General features: G+C 42.5%; 1 protein-coding gene across 3 annotated transcripts in view; it reads left to right on the top strand.

Moving 5' to 3' along the window:
• The window catches only part of tenm1 (teneurin transmembrane protein 1), an 833,960-nt gene extending 811,078 nt beyond the window's left edge, over positions 1-22,882 (top strand). For all 3 annotated transcript variants that reach the window (XM_060832118.1, XM_060832119.1, XM_060832117.1), the window contains 2 exons: positions 21,169-21,311; positions 22,130-22,882. In XM_060832118.1, coding sequence (XP_060688101.1) covers positions 21,169-21,311; positions 22,130-22,882 — 896 coding nt within the window. The remainder of the gene's footprint in view (positions 1-21,168; positions 21,312-22,129) is intronic.
• The last annotated feature ends 295 nt before the right edge of the window (positions 22,883-23,177 follow it).

Below are 23,177 nucleotides of genomic sequence, written 5' to 3'. Positions count from 1 at the left end.
CCTCTTTCCTCTTTTTATTTTTATTTGAGCTTGTCTGTTGAAAATAAAGATACTAGTCTTGAACTATCTCTATCCATTTAACTTTCCTTCTGGGAAATGAATAAAATACAAGCTGCAATATACTGGTAGTACTGAACTTAAAATCTAGGCATTGGGAGTTCAAGTGCCACAATAGTGCATTTAGAACTGAATGCAGTAATGCAGTAAATCTGGCAGTTTGTGGATCAACATGTAACAGTCTCAAAATCAGGGGTGAGAGTGGATGTTATTCTTTCTACTTGTTTCATACCTACAATGGCTTTTTAAAAAGATATTAATTATGTTTTTGGTTCTACTAGTGGCACTTATCTGCATATTACCTTGATGTTGGCGCAGATAATAGAAGTCATTCTGCACCTAGATGGAAATAATTTGCAAGAACACTGACTGTAAGGCTGGAGGAAATTACAAAGGTGGGGCAGGACATTGAGGGATTTGTGAGCAACAATCAGAACTTAATGTTAATTTGTTGCTTAACAAATGAGCCAATATAGATAGTGAGCACAGGGATGATATGTGAAGGGACATGATGCAAGTTAGGATTTGGTAAGTCCAAACTGGTGAAACTTAGAATGCAGGTGGCCAAACAGAAGTGCTTACAGCCAAACCTAGAGCTCATAAAGGCATTGATGAGGGTCTCAGCAGCAGAACTTGAGACAGGGATGGTAATAGGCAATGTTATAGCTATGGAAATAGGTAGTCTCGGTGATAATGTGGATATAAGTTCATAATCTTATCTCAGGATCAAATACAACACCTCAATAAAATCTTCAATAAATTCTATTCTGGAACAGTGTGAAGTTTTCCTCCCATGCAAACGATTGGAAGACTCCATCTGTAGCAGGAGTGCCGTGATTTACAGGCCTTCATGCTGATGTCCTTGTCCTTGAAAAGAGTGGTCATCTGCATGGAAGTTGAAACCATCTAGCATTCAAGTGCATGCTCGTTCTTACCAATTGGCTGCATACGCAGACTGATATCTTAAGCAGAATTGAGGAAAGCCTCATTTAGCCATTCAATATCTCATTAATTTGCATCAAGGTAATCTCCGACACTTGGATATCAGGGAAATAAGGGCGGAGATTACTTGGAGGATGAAGGATGGGCATATCAAAATGGGAATTCAAAATACTTCTTCTAATCATTCTTGTTCACTTGCCCATCCTTGGAACTCACCATTCTGAATATCGCTGGAATCTGAGAACTGTGCTGTCCTCACTACATTGGGTTTATCCAACTCCTTCAACTCTTGCAAATTCAAAGATATGGAGTAATGATCATCTTTCTCCGCTGTTGCTCCAATCCTCTTTGTCATGTTATGTTGTGAAGACTCAGCAAGCCATGATCATCTAGAATTCTTGGCTGCTAATAGTGAATGCACCTACAAATCAGACCAGGCACCTGAATTGCCTCATCAGCATCTTGGTTGGTTACACAATGACATGTCTTGAAGTCATATAGCTTTCATTCTTCCCATTCTAGATCTCACTGTTATGACAGTATGAAAGTTATCAGCCAGTTAGAGAGTAACCCTTATCTCCAAAGGGTCATTTGTCCTATGAAATAGAAAGGATAATGTCTGGTCAATCACAGTTATTTGCCAAGAGCATTGTCTATGATTGACCAGACATTATCCTTTCTATTTCATGGGAAGTGGGCATTGTTGGCTCAGCTGGCACTTATTGATCAACCTTAATTACCCTTGAGAAGGTGATGGTGAGCTGGTTCTTGGACTGTTGCAGTCCATACAGAATAGGTATATCCACAGTGTTGTTAAGAAGGCAGTTGTAGGAATTTTACCCAGCAACAATTATGGAACAGTGATATCATTCCAAGTCAGAATTGTGTATGGTTTTGGGGGGACCTTGAAGGTGTTACTGCTCCCATTTATCTTGCTGCTCTTGTCCTTCAAGAAGTAAAAGTCATGATTTGGAAGGAGCCTTGGTGAGAGCTATAATTCATTTGGTAGTTGGTACACACTGCTACAATTCTGTGGAGGGAGTGATTTTTTTTATGAACAAGGTGGTAATCAAGTGAGCTACCTTGCCCCCAAAGATGTCAAGTTTCTTGAGTGTAGGAGCTGTGCTCACCAGATAATTGGAAATTATTCCATTGCACACCTGACTTTTGCCTTGCAGATGGTCGAAAGTCTTTGGGAGTCAGTAAGTTATTTTTGTTATGCATTAGACCAAAGCTCGTCATTATGTATTATGAAGATAACCTAAGCCCTAATGTTTCGTACATTAAAGGAAAATGTAAGGTGTTGTGTTTTAGATGCAATTTGATTGGTCAAACTACTCAACTTTAAGCAAAACACACTCTATTTTTACACTACAATTAAAACACAGACAGGATAAAAATACAAGAATTGGCTTAACTGTAACTTTATCAAAATGTTTAACAAAATAATATATATTATATATAATATATGTATATTTATATATAATAAATATGTGTGTATATGTGTGTATGTGTGAATGTGTGTGTGTATATATATATATATATATATTATATATATAAAAACTATTAAAAATGAGCTGTTCCAATGCAGTAACATCCCATAAACACACCCTTGGCAAACTAGATTGCTTCACATACAATTCTAGCAGCAGGAAGAGAACCCCAACTTTTAGCTGTAACTGAAAGAAGAATAAAAGCTTTGACATCCAGCTTCAAGATCCTAGCAGCTGTTGAAAGCTAAAATTAAAAATCCTCCTCCACTGGGAGATTGACCCCAACCATTCATGCTCCTTCAATTATTCCAACTTTAAAAACACTCAAGGCACCACAAGCCATTTATTTTACTGACTTTGAGCAGACTGCTCAGATCCTCTGTCACAAATGTTCTTCATAACAAAGGGACAAATCATACCCCTTAAAGCCACAGTATCATCACAGTTATTTGCCACAGATTTCCCAGCCTGTGACCTGTTGTTACCAGAATGTTAATGTGACTGGACAATTCAGTTTATGAGCTTAAAAATTGATAAATGTTTACAGCATCAAAAGATGCCATTCAGTCCATTCAGCCCATCATGTCCACATAGTCAACAAGGACCTGACTGCACAAGATACTGTTCAAATGCTTTGAGAGCTTCTGACTTAACCATCATTTCAGGCGGTGAGTTCCAGACTTCCATCACAGCCTGAGAAAATGTTTTCACCTCAACTCTCCTCTTAGCTCTCTACTTTAAATATATGCCCTTGGTTATTGGACTGCTCAGTCTCTATGGAGGCATGAACAATGCTATACGTTGTGCAAATATCAATATAAAAGCAGCTGAAGGTGGTTTGATTAAACATGCTACACTGCAGTGGTGTCGTGGATTGAAATGATTGGTCTCCAATAACTACAGCATTTGTTCTTTGTGTCCTATAAACCTCCCAGTGAAGAGATTTCTCCTGCCATTTACTCCAGCAACTAGCATTGAATGGCTGCTTTAAGGGCACTTTGTGTACAGGGTCTGATTGGACAGGGCTTCATTTCAAGGCTGCTTGCTTGATCTCGTATTGCTTGCTTACTTAACATCTACTGCAGGTGTACAGCATCCATGCCTTGAATTTCTTGCCATGCCATGCCTGTTGGTGCATTGGTGTTTCAGCAGAGCTTAAAGGATCTCAGTATTGTGGTGAACACACTGCATGTTTAATCTACCAAATAATCAGATTGCAAAGTAAGTGAAGGCTAGTCCTCAATCCAGTCATGGAGGCCCATTGGCAGTCAGGGATTCTTCACACTGCCAGTTAAGGGCACTGTCCACACACAATCCAGGGATTGGCCACAGTCAGCCAACTTCTCAGGCTAGTCAGGGAGATCTGTCCAGAGATAAGCTGGGCAATGATCATTTGTCAGATTATTACAAGCCATCAGGAAACTGCATATAATCAATTGAGAACTGCAAAGATAGCAGTGAGGCATCTGGTCAATAATATCTCACTCTTCAAAGTCAATCAGGTTTAGATTAGATTACTTACAGTGTGGAAACAGGCCCTTCGGCCCAACAAGTCCACACCGACCCGTCGAAGCGCAATCCACCCAGACCCATTCCCTACATTTACCCCTTAACCTAACACTACGGGCAATTTAGCATGGCCAATTTACCTAGCCTGCACATCTTTGGACTGTGGGAGGAAACCGGAGCACCCAGAGGAAACCCACGTTGACACGGGGAGAATGTGCAAACTCCACACAGTCAGTCGCCTGAGTCGGGAATTGAACCCGGGTCTCAGGCGCTGTGAGACAGCAGTGCTAACCACTGTGCCACCGTGCCGCCCACTGGGAGTGAATGCAATTCTGGAGCTCTGTGCATTGAGCAATGTGTATGGTGCAAGCAGCAAGTTGCTTTAGGGCAAAACAAGATCAGTGCCAAAAGGGGTGAGGCAATCAAGGCAATTGGTGGGGTGGGGCGGGGCAGGGGGCAAGCAGAAGTGTAAGTTAAGGTGGGATCAAGAACAGTGACAGAGAAAGCTCAGGGTACAAAGAGGGAAGACAGAACAGCATTAGAAGGTGTGGTGGGCTCCATGAGGGGTGGTTATTGGCCTGCATGGATGAGTATAGTGGACCAGAGTGAGCAGATTTGAGGTGTGATGTCAAGGTTTAGGGACAGGAACGTCAGTTGTTGGCAAAGTTAAGTGTGGTGTGGGGCATGGGTGGAAAGGGACTGTTGGGTTAGTGTGAGGTGAAAGGGGACATGGAGGCTATGGGCATTACCTGATGATTAGATGGAACCCAGTGTTGATGGTATCCACCACAAGTTGCATTCCATGCTGCAAACTGCAACTGGAAAAATAGCTGGTTCAGGGTGGGCAAAGTCACTGTGAGTTTGAGTTTTGTGTGATATAGCAAGAGATCTCGTTTGACCTTACAATGCCATCTTTGCCCCTGGACTGGCACAGGGCTGGCATCATGACAGCTTCTTGAGTATCTTGCACAGAAATGCAATATGATCTTTCTGTGGTAACTGAACTTTAATGCTGTAGGGTCTGCTTTATTTAATGAATTTTCTGAATGAACTGATGATATCTTGATTGAGACATTCTGGGCATCTGCTTTCTCATTCTAACTGGTCTCATAGCCTGGCTAAATGCATAGAATGGTGTTGGTAAATATGGAAACATCACCTAGGAGATGCACTTGTACACTGCAAATTGTGAAACTGTAATCGTGCATATACCTGGAAGGTATCTGAGGTGGAGAAATTAAGTGTTGGAACAGCCTTACAAATCGTAGCAGTTTAGGAAGGAGCTGGAGGTAAAGGAGTGTAATTGAAATCAGAGATTTCAATAGATCAGACCAGAGAGACAGAAACATTTTGGAAGAGGTTGCAGAGATTAGTCAAAACAAAGTATTTATAAAGAAGGATGAAAATTCTTAATTTATTGGAGACTCCATCTGGGAACTCTAAGGTGATGTGTGATCAGGGCTGGATATGGGTTGTACTGAGTTTAGGATGGCCCCAGATTCCAAAATAACTGGGAGGGCAGCAAGGATAGCATTGGGATAGTTGAGTTCAGAGGTTTAAAAAAAGGCATTGACAATGGTATCAGCAGCAGAAAAGCTGAGATGGATTGGACACTGGTGATCATTTTGAAGATGGAAGTAGGTAGTTTTGGTCAGAAATCAAACTAATGCTTCAAACTGCATCATCACAAACCAAGGTTGCAAATTGCTTGGATTCGACTGAGATAGTTTCCATGGAGATGCATAGAGTTGGTGGCAAGAGTTAATGGCAAAATCCTATAGTTGGCAAGGTCACTGTACTCTGCATTTTCAGCATTTACCAATATAGCTAGCTATACACTTCAAAATTCCCAAAGTTGGATATTTTGGAAGTTATTTAAACACACAAAATAAAGACCCTGTGTGGTTGAATTTCTCAATCATTGACTTTATCTAATAATTATGATGTTTTAGAGTGACTTTGCTTTTTCTTTAACTGTTAATGTTGATAGAAAGTTAAACAAGTATTGAGTTGCTGTTTTGTTCTCAACTTTGTGATAAACGTTTGTGGGTGACTGATTAATGGCCGAACGACATTCTTATTTCAGATGTGTCAGATTTATGAATATTTCATTTTTAAAAGCTGTTAAGGCTATTGAAGACTACAAGGCAAACTGACAGATAATTTTACTGAAAAGGCTGTACATTCATATAATGAAGTAATTTTCATTCAGTGTCGTAGTTTGAAGCACTGAATTCAATCAGTGTGAAATTAGAAAGCAATCGGCTACACTCAGACAGTTGCAGCCACCATTACTAATCTGCTTCAAAGAAAAGTGCTATTTTAGAAGTAAACTATTTATCATTTCTTTGCAGAGACAATAACTGGTCATTTACTCCAGATGTACAAAATGTAGGTCACCTCAGGAAGGTGCTTTCCAAAAATCTCCTCGTGCTACATGGCATTAGCATAGAATTTTGACTTCTTATTCCTGCCACTTTTAGTTCTGTGGTAGGATCTTTAAATTGGAAAATGTTGCATGGTAGCTGAAGATAATATTCAGATGGAAAATGCCAACAATGACATGACAGACAGGAACCAAATAGAACATTGTCTGCAGCATTAAAGATATAATATTCTGTCTCAAATAACATCATTAAATACAGAACTGAAGCTTTCTTTTGGGAATTATGAAAGGCAAGGGGTGGCTGCATTTTTGAATGTGTCTGTTGTCAGACTTACCAGAAATCATTAACCTAAGGCTTCAGGCAATTGGAAGCTAACAAACAGAACAGTTGTCTATGAATGAATGAGACACTATAATATTGTCTGATGACAGCATAACCACAATGGCTTTGCTGTCATGATTCACAACATCATTAAAAGACCCTGATTGAGATCATGCTTTACATAACTGACAGATGGGCAATGCTCTAAATATAGAAAAAGAAGGTCCTTAAATTATTTGCACGCTAAACACTTCTTAAACAGAAACGTCATTTGAAAGAAAGTAAAGCCAATCTTGTTTTTGGCTAGGAACCTAGAAGAGGAACAAAAATCTTGCAATATGTCAATTGCAGATGACATATTGCTGTGAGCTACTTGTTATCACTCAAACCTGCTCAGAAATGAGCACTGTCACTTTTTTCTGGGACGTTCTATTCAAACGTTGCATGTTGTGAATGGAGTTTCCAGGATGTGTCACAGGGTGTTATCTTGCACTATGTTGTAGTGACATAAAGAGTCTTAGAGTCATAAAGTCCTACAGCATGGAGACAAGCCCTTTGGCCGAAACTGGTCCATGCTGACTAAAATCTCCTTACTTGCTCACTCGCTTTCCCTGCATTTGGCCTATATCCTTCTAGACCTTTCCCCTCCATGTATTTGTCCAAACGCCTTTTAAATGTCATTAATGTACCCACCTCAACCACTTCCTCTGGCAGTTCATTCCAATTGCATGCCACTCGCTGTGCAAAAACATTGCACCTCAGGTTCCCTTTTATTCTCTCCCCTCTAATCTTAAACTGATGCCCTGTAGATATCAATTCCCCAACTCTATGAAAAAAGACTGAGCGCATTCACCCTATCCATGCCTCTCATGATCTTATAAACCTCTATAAGGTACCCCTCAGTCTCCTATGCTCAAAAGAAAAAGGTCATAGCTTGTCCCACCTCTTCCTCTACCTCTGACTGTTGAATCCTGGCAACATCCTTGTAAATTTCTTCTGCACTCTTTCCAGTTTAATAACATCCTTCCTGTAGCAAGGTGGCCAAAGCTCAACACAGTGCAAGATTGCAGACGATGACACATTCCTCCCAGATTGTCTCAACATCTTTTAAGCTTGCTTTGAGCAGAATTTCAGTAGAGAGGTAACACCTATTCCAACAAACCCTGATGAACCTATCCAAACAGTCACTGCATCAGAGGTCAGATCAGTTTTCCTTCGTGTGAATCCAAGGAAAGCGATGGGACCAGATGGAGTACCAGGCCATGGATTCAGGGCATGTGCAGATCAACTGGCAGAGATCTTCTTGGATATCTTCAACCTCTCCCTGCAGTAGACCACTGTCCCTGCCTGTTTCAAGAGGGCCAACATTATCCCTGTGCCTGAGAAGGCTATGCAACATGTCTCAATGACAATCGCCCAGTGGCCCTAACTTTGGTGGCCTTGAAGTGCTTTGAAAGGCTGGTCATGGCATTAATCAACTCCAGCCTCCCCACTCCTCTTGACCCACTCCAATTTGCCTATCGGACCAACAGATCCATGTCAGATGCAATATCACTTGCTTTTCACATCTTGACACCAGAAACAGTTACGTAAGAATCCTACAAATTGACTACAGTTCAGCCTTCAACACTATTATCCCCTCAAGACTGATTATTAAACTTTATGATCTCGGACTAAGCCCCACTCACTGCAATTGGATCCTCAGTTTCCTGACCCACAGGCCACGATCAGTGAAGTTTGGGGACAATATTTCATCCTCACAAACACTCAACACTGGAGCCCCCCCCCCCCCCCCAGAGGTGTGTACTCTGCACCCTACTGTATTCACTGTATACCCATGACTGCGTTGCCAAATACCAGACTACTGCCATTTACAAGTTTGCTGATAACACCACCATAGTCAGTCAAATCTCAGATGGCAATGAAACAGATTACAGATGGGAGGTGGAAGATCTGGAAAAACGATGCACTGAGAACAACTTAGCTCTCAATTCCAGCAAAACCAAGGAACTCATTACTGACTTTCGGCGAGATGTTACTCATGCCCCCTACATATTAACTGCTCAGAGATGCAATGAGTGGAGAGTGTCAAGCTTCTGGGAGTGGTCATCCACAACAAACTTTCTTGGACTCTTCATGTGGACACACTGGGCACGGTGGGACAGTGGTTAGCACTGCTGCCTCACAGCGCCTGTAGATCCTGGTTCAATTCCCGACTCAGGCGACTGCCTGTGTGGACTTTGCACGTTCTCCCCGTGTCTGCGTGGGTTTCCTCTGGGTGCTCCGGTTTCCTCCCACAGTCACAAAGATGTGCGGGTCAGGTGAATTGGCCAAGCTAAATTGCCCGTAGTGTTAGGTAAGGGGTAAATGTAGGGGTATGGGTGGGTTGCGCTTCGGCGGGTCGGTGTGGACTTGTTGGGCCGAAGAGCCTGTTTCCACACTGTAAGTCTAATCTAATCTAAAAACACCTCTTCTTCCTCAAGCACCTGAGGAAATTTGGCATGATGGCAAATACCCTTACCAACTTTTATAGGTGCGCCATCGAGAGCATTCTATCTGGATGTGTCACTGTCTGGTCTAGTAATTGTACCATTCAAGATCAGAGACGATTACAGAGCATGATGAACTCGGCCTGGATGATCACAAAGACCAATGTCCCATCTATAGAATCCATCTGCCAGGCCCGCTGTTAAGGAAAGGCCACCAGCATTCTCAAAGATCCATCCCACCCTGGCAATGCTTTTCTACAACTTCTACCATCGGGGAGAAGGTACAGGAGTATGAACACATGCTCCAGCTGGTTTTGTAACTGTTTCTACCCTGCTGTTGTTAGAATACTGAATGAACTCGCAAACTCTTAACATTTACCTGCACCTTTGTTTTTGTTTTTGCTGTTGTTTATCTATTATTTACTAACTATGCTAATTAACTCTGTGATCTGTCTATATTACTCGCAAGTCAAAGCCTTTCACTGTGCCTTGGTATACGTGACAATGAATTCAATTCAATTCAATTCACAATACCCCAAGTGCAGCCTCACCAACGTCCTGTACAACGCCCTGCAATATAACTCCCAACCTCTATACTCAATGCTCTGACTGATGAAGACCAGTGGGCCAAATGCTACTTTCACTGCCCTGCGTACCTGTGACTCCACTTTCAGGGAACTGTGCACCTTAATACAAGGTCCCTCTGTTCCATTACACTCCTTAAGGCCCTACCATTAATCATGAAAATCCTATCTTGATTTGACTTTCCAAAATGCAACACCTCTCACTTATCTATATTAAAGTCCATTTGCCATTTCTCAGCCCACTTCCCCAGCTGATCAAGTTCCTGCTGCAATTTCTGATAATCTTCCTATTGTTCGTGATATCGCCTATTTTAGTGTCATCAGCAAACTTACTAATCATGCTTTGTACATTCTCATCCAAATCATTGGTATAGATAATAAGCAGCAATGGACCCAACAATGACCCCTGAGACACTCCACTAGTCACAGCCCTCCAGTCTGACAATCATCCTCCCCCGTTACCCTCTGCTTCCTACCACCATGCTAATTGTGTATCCAATTTATCAGTTCCCTCGGATTCCATTCCATCTAATCTTCCAGAACAGCCTACCATGTGGAACCTTATCAAAGGCCTTACTGAAATCCAAATAGACTATATCACCATCTTGTCCTCATCAACCTTCCTGGTCACTTCATCAAAGAGGTCGAACAAATTTGTGAGGCATCATCTCCCACACACAAAGCCATGCTGACTATTCCTTTTCAAATTAATTGTATATTTTATCTCTCAAAATCTTCTCAGGTTACTTATCCACCACAGCTATTAGGCATACTGGTCGATAGTACCCAGGTTTTTCTGTGCAGCCCTTCTTGAATAAGGGCACAACATTCACTACCCTCCAGTCTTCCAGGATCTCACCTGTGGCTAACGATGATGCAAAAATATCAGCGAGGGCCCCTGCAATTTCTTGTAAAGCCACTTACAGTGTTCTTGGATATATCTAGTCAGGACCAGAAGATTGATCCACCTTCCTACATTCTAATACACCTAACACCTCCTATGCTGTGAAATGGACTATCCCCAAGATACGACCATTAACTTACCCAAGTTCCCAAATCAGCTAAGGCTATCTTGTGTCCCCTTTTTGCCTTCCTGACTTCCTTCTTTAGTAAATTCCTGTATCCGCTGTATACCTCAAGGGATTTTCTTGATCCTAGCTGCCTGTACCTGAGCCATACCTCCTTTTTTCTGGTCAAAGCCTCTATATCTCTTGACATCCAGAATTCCCTATTCCCACCAACCTTACCTTTCACCCTCACAGGAACATATAGACCTTGAACTCTTGCTATCTCACTTCTAAAGGCCTCCAACAACTTGGTAGTGAGAAATTCTCATAAAGCATGTAATGTGTTTTAAAACATGGCCTCTGAGTTTATGCAAGTTCTTTCCTGTCATCACTTTGACTAAATTATTTAAGGTTAGCATCACCTCTGAAATTTTAAAGAGAGATGTTTTGTATGAATGCTCAAAGTATTCATCCACATCATTTTGAGAGCCAAACACAATTCATATTATAAGAAACCGGGATAGCTGAAGATACACAGCATGTCAGATAGCAACTACTGAGGAACAGCAATAATGGGTTAAATCTTGATAGCCCCTCCTGTGATGGGTTGGGATGGGCTGGGTGACAAAATGGGGGGAAAGGATGGGAAGGGAGCCCAACATGTTCTGCTTGAGTGAGGCTAATTTCTGCTTTCATTCTGGAGGGTGAAACTTAACAACTTGCAAAAATGTTCAGCTGAACATTTTTATCTTTGTGGGCTGCTCACCAACATTTTGCTTCCACTATAAATATGCACCTTTCACTTTTCTCAGAGAAATTGCCAAATAAGCTGTGCACTCATGTTTTCTATGGGCTCTTCCGTATTTAAAGATAATGAGCAAATGCATCCTAATTTTGAATGCATGACTGTATACCTATAATAGTAATAAAACAGTACAAGTGTTACTTGTTCTATTTATTATATTATGTCATTTAAATGTCTACATCATACTTCCAGAAAGTATTTGTAAAAAAGCCAAAGCAACTCTAAGGATCACATTTTTTTTTTAATTTCACATTTGTGAAAGTCCAGAGTTGACTTAACAATGAGACTTTGTAACCTTAACAAGACACACACCTACTTTGGCAAAGAACTGATGTATCATGCTTTATATTATTTAATTAATCCATCCATCTAAAACAAAGCATAATCTGATTCATTGTATACTGTCTCATACAATGCTACTGGTAATGTTATAAAACATTTTAATGTGTTTGCACTTTTTGACACAAATGGCTTGCATTTATATTGAAATTCTGACAAAAATAATTCCACATGATTTATAGAATCATAGAGATGTACAGCATGAAAACAGACCGTTCGGTCCAACTTGTCCATGCCGACCAGATATCCCAACCCAATCTAGTCCCACCTGCCAGCACCTGGCCCATATTTCTCCAAACCCTTCCTATTCATATACCCATCCAGATGCATTTTAAATGTTGCAATTGTATTAGCCTCCACCACTTCCTCTGGCAGCTAATTCCATACACATAATATCCTCTGAGTGAAAATGTTGCTCCTTAGGCCTCTTTTATATATTTCCCCTCTCACCCTAAACCTATGCCCTCTAGTTCTGGACTCCCCTAACCCAGTGAAAAGACTTTGTCTATTTATCCTATCCATACCCATCATGATTTTATAAACCTCTATAACGTCACCCCCTAACTCTCTAACGCTCCAGGGGAAAAAGCCCTAGCCTATTCAATTTTTCCCTATAGCTCAAATCCTCCAACTCTAGTAACATCCTTGTAAATCTTTTCTGAACCCTTTCAGGTTTCACAACATCTTTCCGATAAGAAGACCAGAATTGCACGCAATGTGACATATTGCCAAATATAGATTCCTACATCACTCTTTGAACAAAAACAAGATAAATTCTCCAACATTTGTCTTTTATGCTACCTTTCCTTAATTAAATGATTTTCCTTTGTCAGTTACCCTTTATCTTGAGGCTCAACACAGACATACTACCTCCTCCTGCCTGCCTCATCCACCCTAACCTAAAGTTTTCAAGTGTTGATCATAGTGATCCTGCTGCTGTCTTCAGGCTAACTCAGAAAAGTCCCACTTTTATCTTTAAACTCAGCAAGTGAAATCTATTACTGCTCACTCGCTGGCAAACTATCCTCATAGCTAATTTGAGCTGACTCATTTACTTCACTGCTTCCTTTTAGCATCTGGAACAACTCCCTCATTTTGCAGCCCACTCCCCCAGTGCTATACAACTCCTGATTGTCTCTATCAGTGCATTATGGTATTGTCCCTCACATCACCATCTTTACAACTCACCACTCTCTGCTAGAATGGGCAAAAGAATGAGAAACCAAGATTGCTATGAAATCCAATAAAACTGCAGCAACATTGAGAAAATCCAGACCTAGAAATACATCTGTTTTAACATCTTAGATTCCATTAATTTTTCTTTTCCATTTGATCCAGTTTACATGCAAGAAATTTATTTTATCAGTTTTTCTTTAATAATTATTTCTTTAACTTTCATAATTGTGGTTGTAAGTTTGATCGCTGAGCTAGTAGGTTTGTTCTCAGACGGTTCGACACCATGCAAGGTAACATCATCAGTGAGCCTCTGCTGGAGCACTGGTGTACTGTCCCGCTTTCTAATTATGTGTCTTGGTCTGTCGTGGTGGGTGATATCACTTCTGGTTCTTTTTCTGAGAGGTTGGCAAATGGGGACCAAATCAATATGTTTATTAGTAGAGTTCCAGTCTGAATGCTAGACCTCTAGGAATTCCTGTGTGTGCCTTTGTTTAGCCTTTCCCAGGATAGATGTATTGGCCCAGCTGAAGTGGTATCCCTCTTTGTATGTGTGTACAGATACTAGCGATAGTTGGTCATGTCTTAGAGGCCTGGCATTCAAACTGGAACTCAATTAACAAACACGTTGTTTGGACCCCATTTTCCATCTCTCAGAAAAGAACCGGAAGCGATATCGCCCACCACAACAGATCAAGATACATAAATAACAAGTGGGACAGAACACCAGCGCTTCACCGGAGGCTCACTGATGGTGTTACCCAGCATAGTGACGAAAGGTCTGAGAACAGGTCTACCAGCTAAGTGAGCAAACTTACAACCTGAGCTACAAATCTTCACCAAAATGGCAATTTCCTAATCATGCATTTTAATTGTTTATTAAACACTAAAAGCATTTTATTGCACTTATTTTCCTCTATTTGCTGTCCTTCAAAAAAGAGCACACAATTTAAATATTTGATCTAGTTTTAACTTCATAACTCATTACTAAGACTTTAATTTTGTCCTGTTTTCAATTTGAAAATGAAATTATTTTATCTTTTTTTCTGAAATGAATTCATGCAATTCATGCAATCTTCCAGGTTCATGTTATCAACAACATTGATTCCTTTTTTGTATTGTATCAAATATATCTAGTTGGACATTACAGGGTCTGAATGATGTGAGCTATGGTGAGTTGTGTTCGAAAATTGGGCAGAGTGTTCAGTGAGGTTCATTTCAACATCAAGATCATCTCACAGCATCTTACACACTTTTCATGAGCACCTCGACAAGAGTGTCACAAGGCAGTGGCAAGTTTCAAATTTATCTTCATAAATGCTTATTGAATGCCTTGTTAGCAACTCAACTTGCCACAATTTTACCAAACTCACCAAAAGACAAGCACTCGAGGAAACTCAACATAGAATCCAGAGAGTGTTCACCTGCCAGCCTTTAGGAACCCTCATGGCACAGCTCCAATTCACTCATAATTTGAAGACGCCGGTGTTGGACTGCACTGTACAAAGTTAAAAATCACACAACATGTAATAGTCCAACAGGCTCATTTTGAAGCACTAGCTTTCGGAGCGCTGCTCCTTCATCAGGTGATTGTGGAGAATACACAGAGTTTATAGCAAAAGTTTACAGTGTGATGTAACAGAAATTATATATTGAAAAAGACCCAGATATAGGTTTGCAGGATGAATTTGTACTTGCAGAATTTAATTTTACTTTGCTCAAAAACTGCATGAATCCATGTAAGATTCTGTAAGTCTGTTTTTTAGATTAGAATCAGTCTGACCATTGTGGCACAGACAGCCTCACAGGGAGTTAACACCTTCAATACCTTATCTGGGCCAACATGACACCAATTGTTAAAGTGCACTCGAGAATGTAACCTTTTAAAAAAAGGTTTATGATTTACACATGAAAGAACTGAAACCAACATGGTCATTCTAAAGGATGAGAGACTTAACAAACAAGTTAGTGTTTCCAAACATACCTGTTGGACTATATCCTGGTGTTGTGTGATTTTTAACTTAATTTACTTATGGGATACTTCTCCACTTCAATTCAGTATCTTGGTTTGCACTGGCAGCTATCATTCTAATGATCAAAGTGCTCACACTCTCTGAGCCTACCCCTGCCTTGCATCACCTTGTCTTGGCTTTGTGCATTGTCCCCTCAGTCAGAAATACCAGGCTCATATTATTATTCTCTTGCCATACCAATTAACACAAAGCCAGGAATCTTGTTGTAGTTGTTAGCAGGCCTCAATCCAATGAAGGGGATAGCCTTCACTCAGGGGCATCCTCACACAGCATGTCAAGGGCAACTACCAAAACCTGTTCTAGCTCTACTTGGGGTGGTCAGTGTCAGGGTCATAAGTTTTGAGGAGCCGAAAAACAGGCAGCACACCAACTATTTTGACTCTCTGTCCTATAATGACCTACTTTGCTCCTGCAATGGGAGAGAGGCAGGAATTGCAGAGCATGCAAGTGGGTGGTATTGCTGTTTGTGCAGCTGAGGAGATGCCCTGGGTAAGTAGGTGACAGGGAAGGTGGTGTAGGGTTAGTGGTGTTGCAGGGTTAGGTGGGCGAGGATGAGTTGAGCTGCCAAATATAGATTCCTATATCATTCTGTGAACAAAAACAAGATAAATTCTCCAACATTTGTCTCTTATGCTACCTTTCCTTAATTAAATGATTGTCAGTTACCCTTTATCTTGAGGCTCAACACAGACATACTACCTCCTCCTGGCTGCCTCAGCCACCCTAACCTAAAAAGTTTTCAGGTGTTGATCATAGTGATCCTGCTGCTATCTTCAGGCTAACTCAGAAAAGTCCCACTCTTATCTTTAGACTCAGCAAGTGAAATCTATAGTGAGAATAGTAGAACATGAGCCTTGGTGGGAGGGGGAGTTTAGTAGCAGGGACAGTGTGATTATGAGGTATCAAAGGGACTTATGCTGGCAGAGTGGAGAACTGCCTACAGTTCAATGCATTCCCCACAATAGCAACTTCAGGTCAGGCCAACATAATCTAGTATCATGGCCTTACTACTACTCCTGAGGAAGAGAAGTGCAGACTCTGTAGCATCCTGTCCAGCAAGAGCTCCGGGGCAAAATGGGAGCTGATTTCTCTCTGTCCAGTACAAATGAAAAAATTATGCAGGCCTGCTTTTGACTGTCAGCACAAACTCAGATTCACAAGTGCTTTTAGATAAGACAGTGGTGTCAGAGATGTTCGGCAATTTCAGAATTTCTAGTGAGTAGCAAGCAACTCCAGGAGTATTGCTTGGTAACCTGTGGTGGAAATTGGACATAAAGCTCACTACAAGCACTGGAACCCCAATTAATGCAATATGTTTGATGATATACATAGAGAAAACTTGTTGGGTATCCACAGCCAGAAGCATTCTAGTCAAAGTGACACTACTTTGCTAAAACCGCCTAAGATTCAGCCCAATCTGTCTAATTTCTTAAAACGATTATTCATTCACTGTCACCTGTCACCCCTTAAGCAAAACTTTAATAAATAAAGAATTGTTTTTCTTTGAAATTTGTGCATTAGTTGTTTTTTTTAGATACTCAATTTATCTTCAATCTCCACAACTTTGATAATTTCCTGAGCAGCTCATAAATCTGGTACCTGGCAAATCTATGTCACTTCAAATGTCACACTTGCTGATGTAAATCTGCCAAGCATGTGTCAAAATACCAGATGTATGTGTTGAACTTGTTTTTTAAAATTGCAACAAATTCGAACTGCTATTTTCTTTCTGAATTTGTTGATAATCAAACATCTCTTTGAAGGAGGAATTGGGGATTTATAAGTAACTGCCAATCTACACCTCTCAATGCTGCTACATGTACACACCAATTAACAGCACCAATGAGACAGTATTTGATCTCAGGATCCTCAGTTAAAGAGTTCAGTAACAAATACAGGTTAAATATGCTTGGTTTGTCATCCAATTTGGAAAGCTAAGAGATGTTTAAAAGGAATTAGGTCGGGTAAAAATAGAAACTATGTTTGCTAGTGGTAGAACTGAAATATGAGGGCACTTTTAAAAATATGAACTAATAAGACACTTTGGTTATCACCACCAGTCATATCTCTCTAATAGGACAGTAGCCCATGGCCATCTGGGATACGGGTGACTTTCACTTCATTCTTTCAATTTTGTTAATTGTTTTATTAAAGTAGACATTAGTAACAGTTGCTTTATTAAGAATAAAATCTTTGGACTTTTATCTTATTTAGGCACATGATAGACAGTTTTTAAGTTCCATTCTGTAAATAAATATGAGGAAAAGAATTGGCATCTCATTTTCTACTTTGATGTCTGGCTTCAGAATGGCTTAACACTTCAGCTTATATGAGCAGTAGTTATGTGAGCATGCTATGCTGGAACCATATCCTCATACATAGATTTTGAGGGGTGGAACAAGCTGAATGGTACACTATGAAAATAAAACTTGGGAGAATAGTTTAGCTGATCATATCATACTGGAAGCCCAGTCCTGTGTTTTCATATGACTTTCTGCTGTGAATGATGTTGTTGGTTATTCCAAGTGCTTCAAAATCTGAGGAACATATGTGGCATAACCCCGCCCCCACGCCATCTCCCGTCGCTTCACGTAACCCCGCCCCCACGCTTATTTCCGTCACGACGCATGACCCCGCCCCCACGTCGAGCAACGTCACCACGTCTAACTCCGCCCCTACTTCGATCTCTGTCCCCGCCCCTAACCCCGCCCCCAGCCCCAGCTCCAGCTCCAGTCCCACACCAGGTCCTAGCTCCCAGCCTTGCCGGATTTTCACCATCCCTCCAGATCTCCCCCTCTCTGAGGATGAAAGATCAGTCCTCAGCAGGGGCCTCACCTTCGTTCCCCTACGCCCTCGGATTAATGAGTTCAACACGCGGCGAGATATTGAACAATTCTTCCGCCGCCTTCGCCTCCGTGCCTACTTTCACAACCAAGACTCCCGCCCACCCTCTGACGACCCCTTCTCCCGCCTCCAACACACCCCATCCACCTGGACACCCCGTGCAGGCCTCCTACCCGCCCTCGACCTCTTTATAGCCAACTGCCGCCGTGACATCAACCGACTCAACCTGTCCACCCCTCTCACCCACTCCAACCTCTCACCCTCAGAACGTGCAGCCCTCCACTCCCTCCGCTCCAATCCCAACCTCACCATCAAACCCGCAGACAAGGGAGGCGCGGTGGTAGTTTGGCGCACTGACCTGTACACCGCTGAAGCCAAACGCCAGCTCGCGGACGCCTCCTCTTATCGCCCCCTTGACCACGACCCCACCTCCCACCACCAAACCATCATCTCCCAGACCATCCAGGACCTCATCACCTCAGGGGATCTCCCATCCACCGCCTCCAACCTCATAGTCCCACAACCCCGCACCGCCCGTTTCTACCTCCTGCCCAAAATCCACAAACCTGCCTGCCCCGGCCGACCCATTGTCTCAGCCTGCTCCTGCCCCACCGAACTCATCTCCCAATACCTCGACACGGTCCTGTCCCCTTTAGTCCAAGAACTCCCCACCTACGTTCGGGACACCACCCACGCCCTCCACCTCCTCCAGGATTTTCGCTTCCCCGGTCCCCAATGCCTTATTTTCACTATGGACATCCAGTCCCTGTACACCTCCATCCCCCATCACGAAGGACTCAAAGCCCTCCGCTTCTTCCTTTCCCGCCGCACTAACCAGTACCCTTCCACTGACACCCTCCTTCGACTGACTGAACTGGTCCTCACCCTGAATAACTTCTCTTTTCAATCCTCCCACTTCCTCCAAACTAAAGGAGTTGCCATGGGCACCCGCATGGGCCCCAGCTATGCCTGCCTCTTCGTAGGATATGTGGAACAGTCCATCTTCCGCAACTACACTGGCACCACCCCCCACCTTTTCCTCCGCTACATCGATGACTGTATCGGCGCTGCCTCGTGCTCCCACGAGGAGGTTGAACAGTTCATCAACTTTACTAACACCTTCCATCCCGACCTGAAATTCACCTGGACTGTCTCAGACTCCTCCCTCCCCTTCCTAGACCTTTCCATTTCTATCTCGGGCGACCGACTCAACACAGACATCTATTATAAACCGACTGACTCCCACAGCTACCTGGACTACACCTCCTCCCACCCTGCCCCCTGTAAAAACGCCATCCCATATTCCCAATTCCTTCGTCTCCGCCGCATCTGCTCCCAGGAGGACCAATTCCAACACCGCACAACCCAGATGGCCTCCTTCTTCAAGGACCGCAGATTCCCCCCAGACGTGATCGACGATGCCCTCCACCGCATCTCCTCCACTTCCCGCTCCTCCGCCCTTGAGCCCCGCTCCTCCAACCGCCACCAAGACAGAACCCCACTGGTTCTCACCTACCACCCCACCAACCTGCGCATACAACGTATTATCCGCCGCCATTTCCGCCACCTCCAAACGGACCCCACCACCAAGGATATATTTCCCTCCCCTCCCCTATCAGCGTTCCGCAAGGACCACTCCCTTCGTGACTCCCTTGTCAGATCCACACCCCCCACCAACCCAACCTCCACCCCCGGCACCTTCCCCTGCAACCGCAGGAAATGTAAAACTTGCGCCCACACCTCCACACTCACTTCCCTCCAAGGCCCCAAGGGATCCTTCCATATCCGCCACAAGTTCACCTGTACCTCCACACACATCATCTATTGCATCCGCTGCACCCGATGTGGCCTCCTCTATATTGGTGAGACAGGCCGCTTACTTGCGGAACGCTTCAGAGAACACCTCTGGGCCGCCCGAACCAACCAACCCAATCACCCCGTGGCTCAACACTTTAACTCCCCCTCCCACTCCACCGAGGACATGCAGGTCCTTGGACTCCTCCACCGGCAGAACACAACTACACGACGGCTGGAGGAGGAGCGCCTCATCTTCCGCCTGGGAACCCTCCAACCACAAGGTATGAATTCAGATTTCTCCAGCTTCCTCATTTCCCCTCCCCCCCACCTTGTCTCAGTCGGTTCCCTCAACTCAGCACCGCCCTCCTAACCTGCAATCCTCTTCCTGACCTCTCCGCCCCCACCCCACTCCGGCCTATCACCCTCACCTTGACCTCCTTCCACCTATCCCACCTCCATCGCCCCTCCCCCTAGTCCCTCCTCCCTACCTTTTATCTCAGCCGGCTTGGCTCTCTCTCTCTTATTCCTGATGAAGGGCTTATGCTCGAAACGTCGAATTCTCTATTCCTGAGATGCTGCCTAACCTGCTGTGCTTTGACCAGCAACACATTTGCAGCTGTGATCTCCAGCATCTGCAGACCTCATTTTTTACTCGAAGGTTGTCATATGTGAGCAATCTGATGATGAAATGCATTTTGATATCAATATTCATAGACATCTTTATATTTAAACAGTGGTTGGGTTTCGTATTCGTCACATAAAATGTGCAGCCTGAAGAATATTTTATAATGGTCTTTGTCTCTGTATCTTTGTTATTCATAGATAGTTTACATCAGATAAGCTGAGCCTCTATGATGTACTATTCATTCTGCATCTTTGCTATTCTTTGGCTTTTATTTTTCATCTGTATCATAAATTAATCACAGTTGGTCTCTATTCTTTCTAATTGATTCTTAATATTTCCAGCGATTAATCATACCTTTGGCTTGATAAATGTTGCCAAATTTCACAGAATCACAGAATTGCAGAAGTATTGTGACACAGAAGGAGCAAATTCAACTGATTGTGCCCACATATTATTTTATCCAAAAATATCAATCAATTTCTCAAAAACAGTGAAAGAATGTACCCAGCAAGTTAATTCCCTCCACACAGCATAAATGTTTCTTCCCTCTTTGACTCTGTCCTGCAGAGTCAATCTGTTTATGGTATGTCAGAAAGAATTTGCAGGAGCAATCTACTATATACAGTGCAATCAACAATGTTTCATCATAAATAATATTGCTTGCTCAGTTGTTATATACAACGCCAAATAATGATTTGCAAAAGTGTGCCAAATATGGATCTCTGTCATCTTTTTTTTTCTGTTTGATTTTTCTGTTTTCCAGACATTGGAAGTTGGCTGCAGCTTTTTGGGTTCCAGTTGCACAATGTTGTGCCTGGATTTCCAAAGCCAGGAATGAATGTCATGGAAGCTACCTATGAACTTTTGAAAACTCAAACCAGAACACAAAACTGGGACCCCAGCAAGGTATGTTGAGCAAACATAATTTCCTACTTTATAATAACTGTATTTCCTCATTTTTCCCTTCTTTTTATGGGAAGCATTGGTGATAATTTCACTATACCTTCAACCCATTGTTTATTTCTTTATTTGTCCCTTTCCCTTTGGCCTTTCATCACTATTCTATTATAATTTAATCTTGCCTGTCTTCCACCCTAACAGAGAACTTCATTTTTTTATTTTTCATTCTCCACATCTTCTGAACTCATTTTAGGGTTAGGACAGTACTTTTACTTGTCAGTGTCTGTCAGTAATATTGTAGGTTCAGAAAGCATATTTCTTATGTTAGCTATTTCAAAAGAAATCATAAAATTAACCTGAAAGGCAACATTTATAACATCTGCAGTAATCATGACAAGGCACCTTCCCATCCTCTTCACAACCTCACAAATACAGTTTTATAAATACAGGCAGCATGGTGGCTCAGCGGATAGCACTGCTGCCTCATAGTCCCAGGTTCACTTCCAGCCTTGGGTGACTGTCTGAGTGGAGTTTACACATTCCCCCCATGTCTGTGTGGGTTTCCTCAGGGTGCTCCAGTTTCTCCCACAGTCCAAAGATGTGTTGGTCAGGTGAATTGGCCATGCTAAATTGCCCATAGTGCTAGATGCATTAGTCAGAGGGAAATGGGTCTGGGTGGGTTACTCTTTGGAGGGTTGGTGTTGGACTGGTTGGGCTAAAGGGCCTGTTTCCACACTGTAGGGAGTCTAATCTAATTGCAGGAGGAAATATTTCCCTATTGTCTGATAATTAGCACTTTATCAGGAGCCCTTTTCTTTTTACAGATTGTTTTAGGTATACAGTGTGAACTACAAAAGCAACTCAAAAGCTTCATATCTTTGGAACGTCTGCCACAGGCATACATAAGGAACCACAAAAACTGCCAAGATAAACGACCAAGATTTGCTGCAGTTCCTTCAATGTTTGGTAAAGGAGTGAAATTCGCAATTCAGAATGCTAAGGTAACTGCTGACATCATCGGAGTGGCCAGTGATGACAGCAGACGAATAGCTGCTGTTCTGAATGGTGCTGATTATCTGGAGAATCTCCATTTTACTATTGATGGTCGAGATACACATTACTTTGTGAAGTCAGGGCCTTTGGAAGAAGACCTAGCCATTATTGGGAATACTGGAGGAGGCCGTGTGTTGGAAAATGGAGTCAACGTAACTGTCTCTCAGATGACCTCTGTAGTGAATAGGAGGACTAGAAGGTTTGCAGACATTCAGCTACAGTACGGAGCTCTAAGCTTCAACATTCGATATGGTGCCACCATTGAAGAAGAAAAAGCCCATGTGTTAGAGATGGCTAGACAGAGAGCTATAGCCCAGGCCTGGGCAAAAGAACAGCGCAGGGTACAAGAAGGGGAGGAGGGTATCAGATCATGGACTGAGGGAGAAAAGCAACAGCTACGCAGCAATGGAAGGGTACAAGGTTATGAAGGGTTTTTTGTATTGTTTGTGGAACAGTATCCGGATCTTTCCGACAGTGCCAACAATATTCAGTTTATGAGACAGAGCGAAATAGGAAAGAGGTAACGGTGAAGAAACACCTGCCTTTCAGTCACCAAAGACTGCCTGTTTTTAAGACATTTGTTGATTTGCTGTACTCTTTTCTAGAATGATATCATGTAAATATTGTGATGGAGAAACAAGTCAATTTTCAAGCTGCCTTCAAATGTGATAAAATATGGTATTTTAATAATACCCCTGTTTAGCATTCCTTTTAGTGGTTGGTCCACAGCTCTGGTCCTAAATAAATAATACTGGGAAATAGTGGTAAGTCCAGATTAAACATAAATCTATATTATAGTTACAGAGTGCACTAGTAGGG

Source organism: Hemiscyllium ocellatum, chromosome 11 (genome assembly GCF_020745735.1).
Source record: "Hemiscyllium ocellatum isolate sHemOce1 chromosome 11, sHemOce1.pat.X.cur, whole genome shotgun sequence".
In the NCBI taxonomy this organism is placed as follows: Eukaryota; Metazoa; Chordata; class Chondrichthyes; order Orectolobiformes; family Hemiscylliidae; genus Hemiscyllium; species Hemiscyllium ocellatum.
This window is presented reverse-complemented; position numbering and strand designations above follow the sequence as displayed.